The 17,408-nt window shown below is 45.1% G+C and overlaps 1 protein-coding gene across 1 annotated transcript in view; it reads right to left on the bottom strand.

Moving 5' to 3' along the window:
• PKP1 (plakophilin 1) overlaps positions 1-17,408 on the bottom strand; it is a 41,915-nt gene that overhangs the window by 19,732 nt on the left and 4,775 nt on the right. The window contains exons 2-3 of the mRNA XM_049832417.1: positions 14,695-14,795; positions 4,832-5,256 (exon numbers count right to left, since the gene is read on the bottom strand). Coding sequence (XP_049688374.1) covers positions 4,832-5,256; positions 14,695-14,795 — 526 coding nt within the window. The remainder of the gene's footprint in view (positions 1-4,831; positions 5,257-14,694; positions 14,796-17,408) is intronic.

The raw sequence follows: 17,408 nt of genomic DNA, 5'->3' as shown, positions 1-17,408 counted from the left end.
TTTACTACCCCTGAAATTTAGCCACAGTTCACAGAGGCTGCTGCAGCTCGGCTGGGGCCAAGTCAGCATCACCATAGAGGAATATGACCATATGGAAAATCCACAGGGTTGCCCCCGCCTTTACTGCCTTCTCCATAGCTGCCAGCCAGGGTATTCAAGGCCTTTAACAGAGTAGCACTAAGATATTATGTATTTCCAGGTGCCTTGAGAGACACTTGCTTTCACATGATCTCTAATAAGGTGTTTTAGTCTCTTTCTCCTATATACAGAGAACACCAAAGGGAAATGCATCCACATCTTAAAATGATGCCAAAGGTGCATGTGGTATTATGGAAGACAACACATACTGTAGGTGTCCATTAATGGCTCCTGATCCATATCAGCAACCCTCAAGCTGGGGAATGTCTGCAGACACCCCAGCTCACCTCTTCATCTTCACAAATGAGAACACCCTAAATCTTCACAAGGGGTGAGATTAACCTGGCCTCTCAGTAATGTCTCCAGCTCAGACACCGGGGTTTTCCCTGAAGTCAACCAGGAGGCACTGACTTTGTTAGGAGGTAACTCACTGACCTACCTCAGATTTTGGCCCCATTGGCCACTGACTGCATCTGTGCAAGGGCAATAGGAGCATCCAGCTCAGATGCAGGCATCTCCTAAAGAAGTGATATGTACTTAACCAGCTGACTACTGCACAGACTATTGTAGAGCCACAACCACCACGTATCACGAATCTAGTCTGGCCCTGGGCTGTCAGTCCCATGTGCATGTGGTATCTGAGGCACTACATGCAATACGTCTGCAAGCAGCACTAATACAGTGTCAGCCAGTGGTAGCCACAGTTTTCTTGTACCTCAAGTTTCAGCTGTGGGGGAAAAAGACTCAAAGTTTTCTAGGATGCATTAAACATCACATCCTTTATTACCTCTTCTCGTTATCACTGCCTGATGACCAAGGAGGATGTAGAAACTTTTTTCCTGACTGGGCTGAATTGGCACATGTTATTTAGCTGAAAGCTGGCTAGCCTAAGATGGCACACCATCACTTGGAGCATGTTCCAAGTACCACCCATCAGAGGAAATGGTTACAAGCAGGCAAATATGCATAGTCTTCACCAGCTGCTGAAACCACTATTGCTGCCAGTTTCCAGGATGAAAGGCTGCAGATCTGCAGGATGTCATGAAAGCCCAAAAAGGAGAAGGATTCCAGGGAGAATAGGGACTCTTGGACACCCAAAAGACTCCCTCCAGCTCTATCAGGTAGAAGGACTCACTCCAGAGAGCTGTATTGTGGCAAAATGTGAGTGCTGCTCATTGAGAACTGCTTTTGGGCAGGAGCCACCAGAATAACCCATGAAATTCTGAGCCCAGGAGAGATATAGCGAGCTTGGAAATGTTGTTCCAGATATGACATAATGTTTACAAAGGCTTAAGCTCCTGAGTGGTTATAGAGAAGTATGTCTGGAAGGGACATCCAATGAGGCAGGATCATAACGACAGGGGTGGTGGAAGACAATATAGTTCAGGAGGAGGTTTCTCAAAGCAAGTCAGTACTGTTTCACCTCCTGATCTGAACAAACAGTGAAAACCTCAGATTTCATTACCAGAACGAATGCTATGGGGTGAGTAAAACCCTACATCACAGTTTAGTTTTTCATAGAATCATAGAATGTTTTTTCCAAAAAAACCATTTAGGTGTTAAACTACTCATCAGCTAACTGGAGGAAAGGTGCTTTCATCAACTAGAGTTGCTTCTGTAAGAGGAAGTACTCTTCTGACAGATAGTTATTAAAGAGACAGCTCTTCTAAGTCTTACACAGCCAAAGACAGCTCAATAAATGGAAACAATCACACAAACAAGAATAATTCCAGAAATTAAATAACTTTGTGACCAAATGCAGAAGAACTGTTCAGTACAGACAGTTTGACAGTTCTTGCATTTTGATACTCTCACTACCTGAGAACATCCAACAACCCCTTTTTCATCTTACACCATCCAAGGAGATCAGACCTGTAGCACAGGACACCTGAGAAGCACCACTTTTGGACCAATACTGACACTGTCCTCAGTCACTGAATTACAGAGCAATTTTGTATCACAGACAGACTCGGGGATCATAGGTCCCACTGTAATCACTCTCACAGCAATGGAAATCACCCCACTGGATCACCTCTGAAAGCCTGGAAACTATTTAGCCCTTCCCTTGCTCATAGAGACAGTTTGCTAACCTGCAGACAAGATAGCCACCCACACAGGAGATTTACAGCATGAAAACTGAACACAAAATTATCCTTGTTATAAAGGCAAAAACTCTACCTGAAGAACTACTAAAAGAGGAAGAGCAGAGCCCCAAACAGGGAACTACCAGCAGCTATTACCCAGCTAAGTCCTCTTCCTGCATGCAGAGGTTAATAATGGGATGCCTACAAGCAAACCTCTCCCTGCTCAAAGATCAGGCTACTCAAATGAAGATCAAGCTCTCCAAGTGTGGAATCCTCCAACCAGAAACAGTCCTACGCAGCAAAGAGAGCCCAGATATGGTCCTAACCCATCTCTGAAAGCCTCTTCCCAACAAAAGCACACTACAGACCAAGGCTAACAGTGACCTGCCAGACACTTTATAAGGGCTAAAGGCCTTCCAAATAAGTAATTTTTTCAAAGACAACAACTCCTTAGTATGTTTCCAAAACTTTAAGGACAACTGCTGACAACCTCATCTCCTTTGAGTCAAGAGCAGAAGCGCTTGTACAAACTGCCCACCAAACTAATCTAGTTTTGCAGTCAGTTTCATGCGAAGCAGCCAGCCAAATCAGATTTACTCAGGGGACACAGCCCCAGCTGAGCCTACGACTTGAAGCCCGACGTTTCCACATCAGAACCAGTTCTGCCAGATGAGCTATGCCCCAAGCCAGGAGAAGTGTATAAATGGAACCACTCCCTAACCAAAGGGCATCCAGTGCTGGAAAGTATTCCTCTCACAACAGCAGTTCTCCTTCTCTTCAGAAAATGCCATTATTCTTCAAGTGACCTTTCCAAAGAAATGACCAAGTCTATAACTGTGAGCGCAGTTCAGTGCAGAGCAGGTCTTGCTTTGGAGAGAGCCTGCCTGCCTGGGACTAACTTCTCAAAAGCAGTATTTTCCCTAGGCAGAAGCTGGCTGTAGTCCCATATTTAATCATTCTGCCATCCCTCCCACTACACTTTTATGCTCTTTAGTCAGAAATTCCCTAGAACAAGTTACTTGCAGTTTATGTAACTTCTCTGTTTCCTATTCCAGAGGAATTACTAAGCTTCTGAAAGTAGCAAGCCAATGTCACTGGTGCTCCAGGTTGGCCAGGGCTAATTTTGCATGTGTTAAACGTGAAATAACTGGCACATGGGATGTTAAGTTTTCATGACAGCATGCTAACAGGTGAGTGACATTTCTTGGCATACACACTCTGGGACATACTTCTCCTACTCAATACAAAATGAGGGAGGCTGAGCAGAGAAATATGGAAATCAACATTCAGATGTGAAAAAGGGCATGATTTGGCTCACACGGCTGACTGGGGGTGGGGGAGCATTTCTTAATATCTACATCACATCTTGGGTCAACGGCTCAACAATCTCAGGCCTTTGGTGTGAGTTATGACAAAGGCTATGAGCCCTGTTAATTAGTCTCAAGCTTATGCTGCAGTGTGCAAATTCTCTTTTGGACCAGGGACCACCAGGAATGAGCTCAGGAGCTCCTAGGATTTGTGTGACAAGCTGCCACATCTGTCTGGGAGTTGTGACAACTTCTGTGTTGGTGCAGGGCTGGCTGTATATGACAGTGATGCAGCAACAGTAGTGCAGTAGCCCCTGGGAATGCTTGTGGAAGATGCAGACCCTCCAGCCCAGTAAAACACTGCAACCTTGAACTGCAATGTTTTGGAGTTCAAAACTTGCAAACCATAGTCTTCCAAGACTATAGTTTGTGCAGACCAAATCTCTTCCAAGGCTGTGGTTGGTGCTTCAGAGCCAGAGGCAGCATAGCCATCAGCATCAGGGCAGCTTTTAATCAACATCACTGTAATGCCATCAAAACTCCACTAGTTTTTTTTAGTGAGAGCTCTGCTGCATTGCACAGATATAGCAGCTTGGGAGTGTCTGAGCTTACTGGTATGTTTTACATGCCCTATTGTTGTAGGCAACATTTACAAGAAGGGACCTGATGCTGACACATGAAGGACCATTCTCCACCCTTGCATAATTCCTAACCCCAGTGGGACTGGATGCCCTAGATAGGAAAGAATTGAACAGCTTCCATTCCCTCCTCTTTTCTGGCTAGGTAAATTATTCCAATTAGGCTATTTATTTCCATTTCTGACTCCATTTTTTTTCTGGAACCCGAATCAGACCTTTGGGTGAATGAAGCACGGGCTGGGTAGAAAGACAGAGGGGTAAATATGACCACTCAGCAGATTCTCAGCTCTGTTCTGAGTCAGACCCTCAAGACCTCTTCACCTCCCCACCTCCTTCACCTCCCTCTTGCAAAGGAGCTGTCGGTTAATACCACCACAGAGACTGGGAGATCATCTTGCCCAACGTCACACAGCTACAGCAGAGATATATACACTGAGCCAGTCATATTGGTTTCCCTCCATAGCTCATGAAAAGAAATAAGCCCTTTAAGAGTGTGACTCATCTGACCCACTTTAGGCTCTACTGCAGGATGCGATTAAGCACAGTGTGTACTGGTGAGCAGATCTCCAGTGGTATAAAACAGCTCAGGTGACTAGCTCTGATGGCAGACCTCCACAGAAGATGTCTACATTTACTCAGACTCAGCCCATTGCAGCAGACTTACTTGGAGCTGGACTGAGCCTGTCCATAAACCACATCTTGCTTGCAGCTCATCATGGGCTGGGCATAGACCACATCAGGCTTGTTGCTTGAGGGACAGGAGAGGGCTCGTGCCGGCATTTTTTTACTTGTCCTGGTAGTTCCTTGCTGGGTGCTACAGCTGCTGTAGATGCTCTGGCGGTTCAAGGTTGCCTTGTGCTCTGCCCGGCCCCCCACCTGACTCTTCCTCAGCGTGCCCCGGGGTGGTTCGCAGTAGAGGTCGGGCTCGCTCCGGCTGCTCTTGATGTTCTGCACAAAGCAGTAGTCGCTGCCGGCCCTGGTGGGGCTGCAGACAGCCTTACTGTAGTGCTTGCTGCCCCAGCCCTCCATCTGGCTGTAGGAGCTGTAGCGCCTGTTCTCCACGTCCCGCTTCAGGGTCCCATTGTACAGCTGGTCAATGAGAAAACAGGACACAAAAAAATTAGGAAAGAGTTGAGCTGAAGATCGACATTGCCAAGCCTACTCCTGTGCAGATGTCACAGCTACCAAATTCCTATACCTCTTAGGCATTTTTGTGGCCCTGGATTTATGGGAGGTTAGCCCACCTGCAGCCCTTACAAAGGTACCAAAGCCTCCCTTGAAACCTGGGGACACTTAGTGATCAGGATATGGCATCCAGGAACCTGAAAGCAGAACTGAAAGCTCAAATATGATGCTGGCATTAGAGAAAATGCCTTATTTCCAATACATGGGGTCTAACCCAACCTGTAATTAGAGGAGTTCACATCACATCTCTTGCCATCACAGAGAATGATGCCCCATTCTGACCTTCTAGCACTGCCTGCATTTATTTTTAATTTCTTTTGCTATTTAATTTCTTATGCTATTTTGTTGCACTTCTATCTATAAGTTCCTTAGGAAGGGAGTAAAGAGAGCGAAAAATGAGTAAGAAGGGATTCTTGAATCTCATTGTGCCAAGAAACAAGTGGAGACAATGAAGATCTTCTTATGAGTTACGAGGTGTGTAGTATCAGCTCATAAAATGGGATGTTTTGAGAACATTGAGGGATATGCAATAGGAATTGAGATGACTAAGCCAGGAAGAAAAAAAAAGAATAAAAGACAGTAAAAAACCAACTGCAATTCATCAAACGAAAAAATGGCTTTAGCTGGCCTGCTGTCAGTTCAAAATGTCTTCACCATTTTACCAAAAGTCCTCCAGATTTGCCCCAAGTACACCAGGATTGAATCCAATATTCTTTTGCAATATTAAACCTTCTGGATGTCAATGCTGGCACCTGGAAGTCTGCAGAGTTGTATCCAAGTGCAAGACAAGTCACTAAGGTGTATACTCCAGAAAGGAAAATAAATAAAGCTCTTTTAGTGCTGTTTGCCCCATGATATTGAGTTTTTCCACTGCTTCCCACTCAGCATGCTGGCAAGCAGATCTCCAAGACATACAGCAAACAGGCACAAAAAGAACTAAAGAATAAAACTGCCTGCCTCATCCCCCTTCGGTTTATCTTGGGCAAGCTCATCTGTGATCTCTTGTTGGGCAAGGTTTTTTTTGTCACCTAACTTGAAGCAGTGGTACTTTGGATGCCTCTTTCTGCAAAAGCCACCAAAAGATCTCTTGGGCTGGGAGAGAAAAGTCAACCTTATTATTTCCATGGAGGTCCAAGGCACAAGGTGTGAAAAGTCTGTGCCTGGTGCAATAGTTCATGTCACTGAAAAAAAATCCTAACCTAGAAACACCACGTGACAAAGAAATTGGTATCCTCTGCAGGCTCACCCTGAGTCCCGCTGCTCTGCTCCAACTTCATCCCAGCCCTGAACACGCTCAGCATCATTCCCGTCTCCAAGACTCTGCAGAATTGTCATTATGTTAATTAATTAAGCCAAATACTTCCATTAACAAACTGATCTTCAGGAATGTAGTGAATCCTCTCTGCCGCATCCCAGAGAGTTGCACATGTAACGGCTGAAAACTTTTAAAAGGGGTTACCTAGCAGGCATGCCATCTGGATAAGAAGAAAAGCTTTAGTCCAGCTATGCCAATACCTAGATTGCTCTGTCATTTGAGCACCAGTCTGAAGTAGTTTTCATACTTCATTCTGCAGGTTTGCATTTAAACAGGTGAATTGCTGGAAGGGGAGAAAAGGGGAGCAAATTCTCTTTGCATTTACTCCAGAGGATACAGAAAAAACCTGTTAGTACTGCAGCATGGCAGGTAACTGGTTTGGTGCATACTGCAGGGCTCCCAGGGATTTGGAAGAAAAATTTGCATGCCATAAGAAAAGCAAGGACAAGGCACATGGGTAAGTGCAATAAGTCTCAGGGGCTTCCCTGCCAGTGGGGCAAGCCCACTGAAATTTCCAGGGTGGCCATGCCCGGAAGTTCTCTCCGTCCTGGTTTTGCTTTGGATGCAGCATGCATGCAGCAAAGGCAAAATGACCTTTCATGAAATCATGATCTACCCCACTGGGGATGAGTATAATCTTCTACAGATGATATCATCCTCAATTTTTCTTCATTTTCCTGGATTCAGAAACCCTCAGGACAGTGAAGGATGGGACAGGGCTGTGGCAGGAAGGTGCAGGGTGGACTTTGCTGCTCAGTGGAGTAGGGAACCCAGTCCCAGGGCTTGCTGCTGGCAGTGTCTGGCTGGAGGACAGAGCAGCAGCTTGTTAGATCTGAGCCCTGTTGTTTTTCTTTATGAGTCAGTATAAGATGGGATTATTTTGTAGCGCTGTCAGAAGCTTGGCAGAGCCGTGGAGCCGCTGGGCATTTGCTGAAACCAATTCAGCTAACCATGGAAGAGCTAACTTATTATTTATCTAAAGCTATTGTTTGCTCTCCAGTATATGCACATGGGCTCTCTGCCAGCAGAACGGGCGAGGGAAGTTGTGATTATGTCTGTGTTTATAGATATAGAACTATCAATTCTGTATTTCCTGCTGTGTTTTATAGTGGCATATAGCATTGTCTTCTTTCTTGCCAGCCCTGAGACGGGTGAAGCAAAGCGACTGCCTGTTTGGAAAGACACCTTTCTGCAACACAGGGAGCCTGGAGCAGCAAGTCAGTGCAGGTCCTGGCAGGGTGGGGAAGCCTTTTGCAAACTCATGGGAAAATAGTTCCCGTGTGATGTGAAGCTCATTACCAAAGTCAGTGCATGACTTTTATTGCTGATTCTACCAGATGCTTGGCTGAGCCCATTTTAATCTCTTTCAAGTGGCACGGACCTAATTGGTATCTTAGAATTCCTCTTTGCAGCAGGAGCCTGATCCAAAGCCTCCAAATCGATGAGAAGTCTCCTGCCAGCTTCAGTGGATTTCAGACCTGCTTGCCAAATAGTCTCTATGAATCCTTGCACAGACATAGCTGACCTGATCGCTTCTTGATCTCAGCAAAGTGCCATGTCTGTGCCTTAAGAGCAGCTTTCTCAGACTAAAACCTATGTCCCCATTTCAGATGTTCATCAAGCTAAGTCAGAGACCTTCACTTCTAATACTGGAGCAAACGTGGCCAAGGGAATGGAGTTCCCCATGTTGTTATCTCTTCGCTGCATGTAGTGATCAGTGAGATAGGATGCACAACAAGGTAGAAGTGAGGCACTCTGCCGTCTGGAGAAGAGATGACATCTCTGAAGGTGAAGGTGATGCTATTACATAGTCTGTGGTTTAAAGAGCCACCTGACAACAATCTCGTAACTTTTGCTGATGCCATTATGTGTATAGAGTGAGCTCTCCCTATGCAGAACAGCATTAGTGAAAGGAAATAATCAATCTCTTGCCTTCAAACCTCATAAACCACCCAGATTTCCTAACACCCTGAATTGTATCTGCCCACTGCTTGTGGGTGTTTGCATGGGGGAGGTGGGCCAGGGCCACACCTCTTTCCTTTAGGAGTGCGGAGATATGCTGGAAAAGACAATGAAGTCCCTCAAAGCGGGGTGGAGACAGTGATTCCCTCTGCACTGCAAGATCTGGAAACCATTTTAGAAGAGCACAGGCTGTCACCAAGACTTCTCCCCATGACACCTGAGAAGTTGGGGCAGCTTGGTATGTCTCTCCTTTCAGCCAGACACCATCATGCACTAGCAGTCCCCTGCACCCCATCCTCATGCAGGACGATGTTCATGCGCAGCCAGGCAATGCTGACATCCTGAATTTTAGCCTGAACTTCTCCCTGCTGTGAAATGAGCCTGTAGGTTTGAGGCCAAGCCTTGGGAGCCGTTCATTCATATTAAAACAAGGAAGGGAGGTACGGGGAGGAAAGGCTGCAAAGATGAGCACTGACTGATAGCATGCAGGTGCTCTTATCAGACAGTAAGGGCTTTCCTTCACCGGCACAGCAAAGACCTGCCTCAAATTAATGAGGATTTGTGGATCACCAGTTCTCAGCCTGCACTGTGGGAGCGTTTTAGGAACATCAGTTGGAATATCCAACAGTCGCACAAGACAGGTAAATAATGATTTTTAATCTCTTATTTCAACTGGAATAAAAATGGTGCTAAAGTCAAAATGGCATTATCCCAATCATTGACCATGAGTCCTTTTCTGTCTTTTTCTTCCATAAACCCTTTTGTTTAGCAGGAAAAGTTCGTCTCCTCCTCCTGCTTTCCAGAGAAGCAGAAGCACAGAGCAAGGCACACCAGCTCTGGGAATCTCACTCCCATCTCAGCACTGCCTTTCCATGTCAGAGGCCCTCCCAGATAACTGGGTGTTTCTGACTTCTGCATCTAAGGACGCGATCAGTTCATTACCTGGCTCTAATTTTTCCCTTGCAATTTGTTTGTTTCTAGAGCAGCAGACAGAGAGAAGTAAAGGACTCCGTATAAACACGTCAGGAGCAGGTTTCTCCCAGGCTGGAGGGCAAAGCACAGGCAATGCAACATGACAGCGTCCCACCCTAAGTGATGGGTGGGGAAAACTCTTGATGTTACTTGCGAAATGCTTTAGCTGCTGCCTGCTACACACTCCATTGTAGGGAGAAAAATTGCAAAACCAGCAAATATATTATTTATCTATTTCTGAAATGCTATTTCCCACCTTGCCTGGTTGCTGCCTTTTGGTATGCTTTTTCATCTGGTTTGTCATGCAGCTGAGATTTAGGTCTTGATGGTTCAGTTCATTCTAGCCAGGGAAGGTAATGTCCAACTTGCTACTCCAAAGCATAAAGCCTCTTGCAAAACCTCACAGGGAGACGAGGGTCTGACTGAGCAATGATGTGCAACAGCTATAAATCTTTGTTTTCTTTGATAAGATTGCCCAAACCACTCTATTTTTAGAGGTTTTTTTAAACTTGAATGTGTCATCACAGCAAATGACACATTTTGTCCTGAAATCCTTATGGAACAAAGCTCCACTGGCAACGAGAGATTTTTGTCCACAGAGGCAAAGCCAGCCAGGGATAGCAGGGAGTGTTCCCATCTCGTGGCGAACGCCTTTCATGCAGATAATGCATTTGGGAGAGAAAGCTCTGCAAGTTTCTCCCACAGAGAACATTTGTTTAAGAATCTACATACAGTCTCTAGTGCAGAGGGATCACTAAAGTGCATGATTTTCCTTAGTGCCATAACGGACATAATTGCCAGAGCAACCAAGCTGGGTGAGCCAGTGCAGCACAGAGCCCGAGACCCCAGCAGTGGTGCCTGAGGAAAGCAGTGGTGAGCGCTAATGGCCTGGTAGCCACTGGTCCCCAGCTGTTATGTGCCAGGATCCAACTCAGTTAACTTCTTTAATCAAAGCAGCAGCAGACACGCCAAATCTTCTTTGGTCTGGGGGCAGGGCTGCTCTCAGAAACGTTACTCACTAAAAGCCCCAGGCTGAGGCCAGCTCTGGGGGGGGTGATGATCTGATCACCCTGCTGGAGGCAGAGCACCCTAATGTCTGAGATGCGTCTCCTTCCCTACCCAATGCACCAGGGGCTTGTTTGCCCCTCACTCAGGGCAGTGCTGGGGGGGAAATTGCTGCATCTTACACCCACATCATGCTCGTGTATTTCCTTCTCGTGGAAGCAGCAGCACAGGGAGGTTGGGCGTGCTTCTCCACCTTGTCTTGATAACGCATCATCTTGACAGTGCCAAAACAGACATGGGGCCTGGGAACCCCCTCGACTCTCTAGCAGGGATGGACCTGCCAACCCAGCAGACCCAGGCAAGAGCAGCATTGCTGCAGGTGGGAATTAAGCCTCAGAGGGTCTTTGCTGATGGCATGCATCCTGGCTCCACATACTGACTTCCCTTGGTGTTCAGGATTTGGCTGTGCATCTCCAAAGCTGTGCCTGCAGTTGGGGTGAGCAGCACACTCCCTGCAACCTACGGGCCACTGGACTGTGACAGTGGCTTTGAGCCCAGTGCTGAACAGATCCCATTTTTGAGGTGGTATTGAGGTGTCAGACTCAAGGGTGCAGCTCATGCTGAGACTTCTCCTGCCGTGACTGCACTGCTCTAGGTGTCTGGTTGAGCTTACTTAAACCTCCCTCAGGTTTGTCTGTGTAAATTGTGGCCACCACTGTACCTTCTGAGGGACCTCAGGCACTATTCAGGCCTTACATCAGGACAGGGCATAGCCAGGTCTGCCAGTCAGATTGCTTTGGGAACTGGTAGCCACTCATAACTTACATATTGTCAGTAGCATGACAAATGTCTCTAAGGGTCTTCTGGGCTCAACAGCACTTGGAGTGAAGATCACCTAACACAGAGAAGTTTGCAGTCATTAATGCACCCATCACTGCATCCCACCGTGGCCACTGTGCAAATGGGACTGGGGACTTCATCCCTGAAGGCTGAGCCAACCCCTGACACATGAGCCAAGGAAACGCTGCAGCCAAGTGCAAACCTGCTGCCCTCACAGTGGCTGTTTCTGGAGTGCTCCCACTGATTTCAGTGTAACCTACACTGATAATGAGTAGGTACTCATTGCAACGCTAGTTACCATGATGCTACAAACAAGGCACTCCACAAGAGGAATAAACAGAAAATAGTTTTTAGTAATGGGTAAATCAAAGGTTTTAGTCAGAAGTGTTGACTGAGCCAAAGAGAGCTCTTCCTTCAGATCTATCATTTCTTTTGCTCTAATATTTGAACATCAGTATCATAAAGTTGGGAAGAAAACTCAGAACCAAAAAGCTTGAGATTTCCAAGAAGACACAAAACAAGACAGAAGGAAGAAGTCAGGAATAATAGTTTTTAAGAGCTGTGGGTGAGACAGGATACCTCCTGTGGTTTAGAGTCACCAGCTAAGGCAATCTAAAAGCAGTGCCTAAGTTGCAGGTGCTGTGGAGAAGCAACATGGACATGGATTGCCTGTTACACCTTTTTAACTCCAGAAGTATTAAGAGTTAATTCATTTTCCTGAACACTATATGTGGTCATTTCCCTGAAATACCTGAATTTGCCTGTGTATCTCAAGGGACTTTGTAACTTCTCAGAAACTTTCACAGCACCAGCTCCAGCTGGAAAGAAGTCCAGCAATTTTTGCCTTAAAAAAAGGATTTGCTTTATATTTGTTTTCATGTCTTACAGCCCAGGAATTACAAATAAGAAACATTTTTTTAGAATGTCTAGAACCTGCACAAACTTCAAACAGGTCTGTAGACAAAAGTTAAAGCTAACCCAAGCTGGAGGCTGGTTGTGTGTAAACCTTTAATACTTTTCTGGAAGAAGTAAAATGGAGAAAGTTCCTTGGTGTGGTTGGGGAATATGATATCTGTTAAGCTTGTTAAGCAGATTTAGGCTTGAGGTTATACGTTCCAATGTGCCAATGGCACTTGGGACTCATCGCCCCTAACTGCAGTCACCTACCTGTTAGGTGACTGCTCTGATCCAGCTACCAGTGGAAGGAGATAGGCATCCAGAGGGGCTGATTCATCCTGACCTGACAGATCTCTAAGATAGAGGAGATGAATCACCTCCTCATACCTCTCTCTTTGTTGGCTATGGGAGGAGTCTAGATGACTTGTTAAGACTAAATGGCTGATTTTCAGATGATAGACAGTTAGGTTAGACAAACTTTACTGTGAATCCTTCACAAGTCCCAGTCCCTTTTACATAGCCCAGGTCAAAAATTTCTAGAATTAAAGGCTTGTAAGACACTTAGGTTTGGAGAAAGACCTTCCCGCATCAGTTAATGCAAAAGAGCCCTTCAGAGAAAAGCCATTAGCTGCATAAGTCCATGGTGAACCAGAAGACCACCATTACTAGACTGAAATCCCCAGCAGCCATTGTCATTGCTAACTACTCAGCAGTACCACCTTGCCAACATAAGCATGAGCTGGAGGGGCAACTGCAGAGCTGGGGCTTAGCTTCCTCTCTCTTTAACACAAAAATCAGATAGAAACTACTGGAATGGCTGGAACAGAGCAGTTTTGCTTAGACAAAACATGACAAACTCCATTTAGGAATCATGACAGACAAACAACAATATATCATCGGAACAAAACTTCACAATCATTTGACTTATGAAGCTCAGAGATTCCATCTCTGGCTCAGGAGGTCCCTCAGCTGCAAATTTCTGGTGGCAACAAAAACACACTGGGATGCATCACTGACTGCTTACTATGCTTAGACCCTTCTGCAGGGGCCCATCACTGCCTTAATGATGGAGACAGGACACTTAGCTGGATGGACCTCTGCTCTGATCCATCATAGTCACCCTTTTGGTCTCAGACCAGGCAGAAACACCACTGGCTGGGATTTAACCAGCTCAGCAAAGGACATTGAAACAAGTCAACAGACAGTCTGTAAATAAAAATTTCAAATACATGCCAGTGGTCCCAGTCCTTCCAACTGAACATGCAGTAGGCAGCAAATCCCATGATGCAAACCTAGCAAGTGACACCTCTGCCTTGAAGCAAGTGTGCTACACCAAGGCCCTTAAGAAAGTCAACAGATAAATCTTCCTGAAACTGAGGAATGCTGATGTTACGAACAGGCAGAGGATCTGGCAACCACCAGGAAAATCTTCAACTTTCTGTCTGTGTGCTTGAAGCCAACATAAGCACCTTTCCTGGTTCAACCCTTTGATGGTTGACAGGGAGCTGTTTTACAGTCCCAGAGTTGTTTAAATGAGCCCTTTCTTTTCCCCATATTCAAATCCCAGATCTGTGAATTACTCCTTTCTACTTTATAGCTCATGAAAACCAAGGAAGAACAGAATACAGGTCTGAGGTGGAGGGGCAACATGAGCACAAGTTGTCCCAGTAGACGATGCAGTGTACCAAGAGTCTGCCACCAAGGACAAGACCAGGACCTCTGTGGGATGTATAAACTCAAAGTACAAAGACAAGTACTATCATCTCACCTGTCCTTTTTCTGGCAATCTGTAATATTTTCTCTAATAACCACTATGGGAGAAGTGGACCACCTCTTTTCCAAACTCAGAGAATCTCTGAAAAGGGTCTGCGCTAGCGCTGAGATTGGGAATAGCAACACAGTTATAATACAAATCCTCTGATTATCACCACTCAACCACATTAATGTTGTTCACAGAGAAGTTTTGTACATGGAAACAAAAATGGAAACTGTTCCAGGTTAGCAATGGACGTGCTCCAGACTTGAACTGACTTGTAAGAGTCTGAACCCATGACTGATCCTACAGACAGCTTCAAATCTCTTGTGCTGTGTGGATATTAATCCACCAAACCAAACTAAATTTTGTCCACGCTAAAATCCCCAACCACATACAACATAGATATAGGGTCCTCAATCATCCTTTTCCATTGCATTGAATTACTTTCTAAGATAGCCATAGCCATGCATAATCTCTCTTGGGCAAGCTTCTGAAGTGCTATGACCTTGCTACATGACTGCTCCGGGTAGAGGGTGCTTTCTGCACAGGTTACCTCAAGAGTACGCCACGGTTCCCAGATAAAAGAGTATCTTACCGGATATCCCCAGCTGCTGTTTCCCGTTTGGGTTTTGGCATAATAGCTGCCCCGGGATGTTCCATAGCCATAACCATCAGCTAAACCATCATACATGGACCCTGTAAATGGAAAAAGCATGGTCAGCAGGAGAAAGTGGTCCCAGCAGGCACCCTTTCAGAGCATAGCGCTCTTTTTTCTAGTGAGTTTAGTTACCAAAGAATAACAGTTAGAAACATTAACAGCAACATAGGAAAGACAAGCAGTAAGTTGAGCCCTTCCCATTGCAGGCAACTCATAGAACATGTTCATTGCAGAAGAGCTCTTGGAAACTCCAGCCCTCAGACCACAAGCAACAGCCTAAGGTTTTCAGCACAAAAGACCAAGTGCCATAAAATCTGCAGGGGACAAGAGCAGGCAGGGTCAGACACCGGGCCAATGTCTTAGGTATTTGCTATATGAGGGGAACTGGATGATATTTTGTGCTACACATCCTGGAAGGTCTGAACCTGGAACATAATTCTTTTATTCTGACTTGGAGGTAAACAAAATTTGCCTCTTCTCTGACAGCAAAACCCAACCCCGACCCTTTTGTCAGTCTGGCATTCCTGATCTGAATTCTAACAATTACATCAACACAAGCAGCCTGAGGAAGGCTTGCTAAATTCAATAAATAGTAAATAACAAACATGATGGATAAATGATGGTCAAGTCTTTTTAACAACCGGGGATCTGAAATAGTCAAACACTAAAAAAACCTAATTGTACTGCCTTAAATTTTGATTTCCAGTCTCTAAAAGATCACTCTGTATATTTGTACTTTCTTTTGCTGAAAATGGATTAAGGTCTATCATTATTTTGGGGACTCTGGGGAGATATGTGAGACTAGGTCTCAGATACATTTTGTAAAGATGCAAATATCTTGGACCGGGAGGAACCCATCAGCCATTTCTATTTCTCAGGGCTTTATTCAGAGTGTTTGTGTTTACCTATATCAGCCCTATTAAAAGCTCTTCCAGCTGTCCCTCACCAGTAGCCCTTGGCAGTGCAATCTTTGGATCCCTCCTAAAAGTATTTTACTCAATTCTACATTCATCACTACAAGAAAAAACAAAATGAGTAATTCTCTTTCCATGCTGGAATTCCCTTAACTCCCTTCAGACAGTCCAAAAAAGTTTAAGGTCATTTAAGTTTCATTTTCAAAAGTGCTCAATAATTGTGGCATCCCAAGTCCCGTTATGAGGAAGTGCAAACTCTACACTCCAATTAACTTACAGGGGAAGCTCTGAATGTCTAACGAACTACAAAATCTGGACTTACCTGTTTTAAGTTATGCACCTAAACTGGTGGGTAATGTCAGAAATATCCTAATCTCTCTGATTGTTTGATAAGACTCATCTCTTAGATAAACTGGATAAGCTCAACCACAAAGGCCCTGAAGCCACTCAGCTCTTCTACAGCCACTGATCCTTGGAATAAATCTAGTTTATTGCCTTGCCTGAGGCATCCAGAACCTGTTATGGTGATTTGGTTTGTGGCTAAAAATTCTTGCATTTTCTCAGGAAGATGATTCCCATAGATGTGGTATAAATAATAAGATTTGCTTTCTATTGTCAACAAGAGAGGAGCAAGACTGCATGGATGGCAGCATCTGAAGAACATCACTGAATGCAGAATAAGCAACAGCAAAATAGTTTCACAGACATGCACTTCTGCAGAAAACCACAGGATCTCATTTTCCAGTCTAGAGCCTTGGTGGCCATTGTTCCCTATTAATATGTCTCCAGCCCTGTTTGCGTCATATATATTAAGTTGCACAGAACTTTCTGATAAGGCAAGGAAATGGCCATCAACATGCAATGGGAGATACAATTCAGCTGTGCCCTTCACCGTGTGCTTCCCTCCCTCTCCACCCTGGCCTGAAACTCCAGATCAGGACATTAGTGTTGGGCTTCAGCAGAAGCAAGGCAGGGCTTGAAATGATAAGTTTGGACCAGGTCATTCACCAAGGGACAGAGTTAGCTAATAACAACAGCTCTGAGCACAAAGATAAAACAATCCCATGGTAACAGTTTCTTGGGAATTCCTTCTTACAATCAACCTCTTGTTCTGGGCAAACATCATGTAACTGCAGACAGGAACACCTGGGAGCATTTTCTGATACCAAGTGAGTAGTTGGAAAAAAGGGTTTCTGGACATGACTCACAGGTTAATCTGACCAGTCCTCCCTGGGACCATGCTTTTCCTTTCAGGATCCATTCTTGCCATGCACTGCACTAAAGACTTCAGGGTTGAGCAAGGAGACACCAAAAATAAGCCAGTTTAGTCACATCTCTAATTTTCTTGTATAAATTCACCGTTACATGGCCAAATTCAAAAGACCAGGCAGTTTATGCAACTTTATGTTCTTCAGTCATTGAAGAGTTGCCTTCACCTCCAAGAACGTGTATATAAGCGCTTATAAATATATAATTATATATTACCTCAAATGTTCAAGGCATTTTGAAGCTGCCTTGCTGGTTGGAGAAGGTGCTTCTCCTGCCACCACACAACTGTGATTTATTGCTTGGAGAGCTCAGTCTGAAGGCCAGGAAAACCTGGGGATTTTCTGATGGAGGTGGCTAAAGCAAGCATCAACTTTGTTTAGTCCTGCAAGTTTAGACGCTTCTCTGCCTGGTTCATCTTGAGAGCCAGCTTGGAGGTGTATCACCAGCCCTCAGGGAGAGGAAGGACAT

Source organism: Accipiter gentilis, chromosome 29 (assembly GCF_929443795.1).
Source record: "Accipiter gentilis chromosome 29, bAccGen1.1, whole genome shotgun sequence".
Lineage (NCBI taxonomy): Eukaryota > Metazoa > Chordata > Aves > Accipitriformes > Accipitridae > Astur > Astur gentilis.
This window is presented reverse-complemented; position numbering and strand designations above follow the sequence as displayed.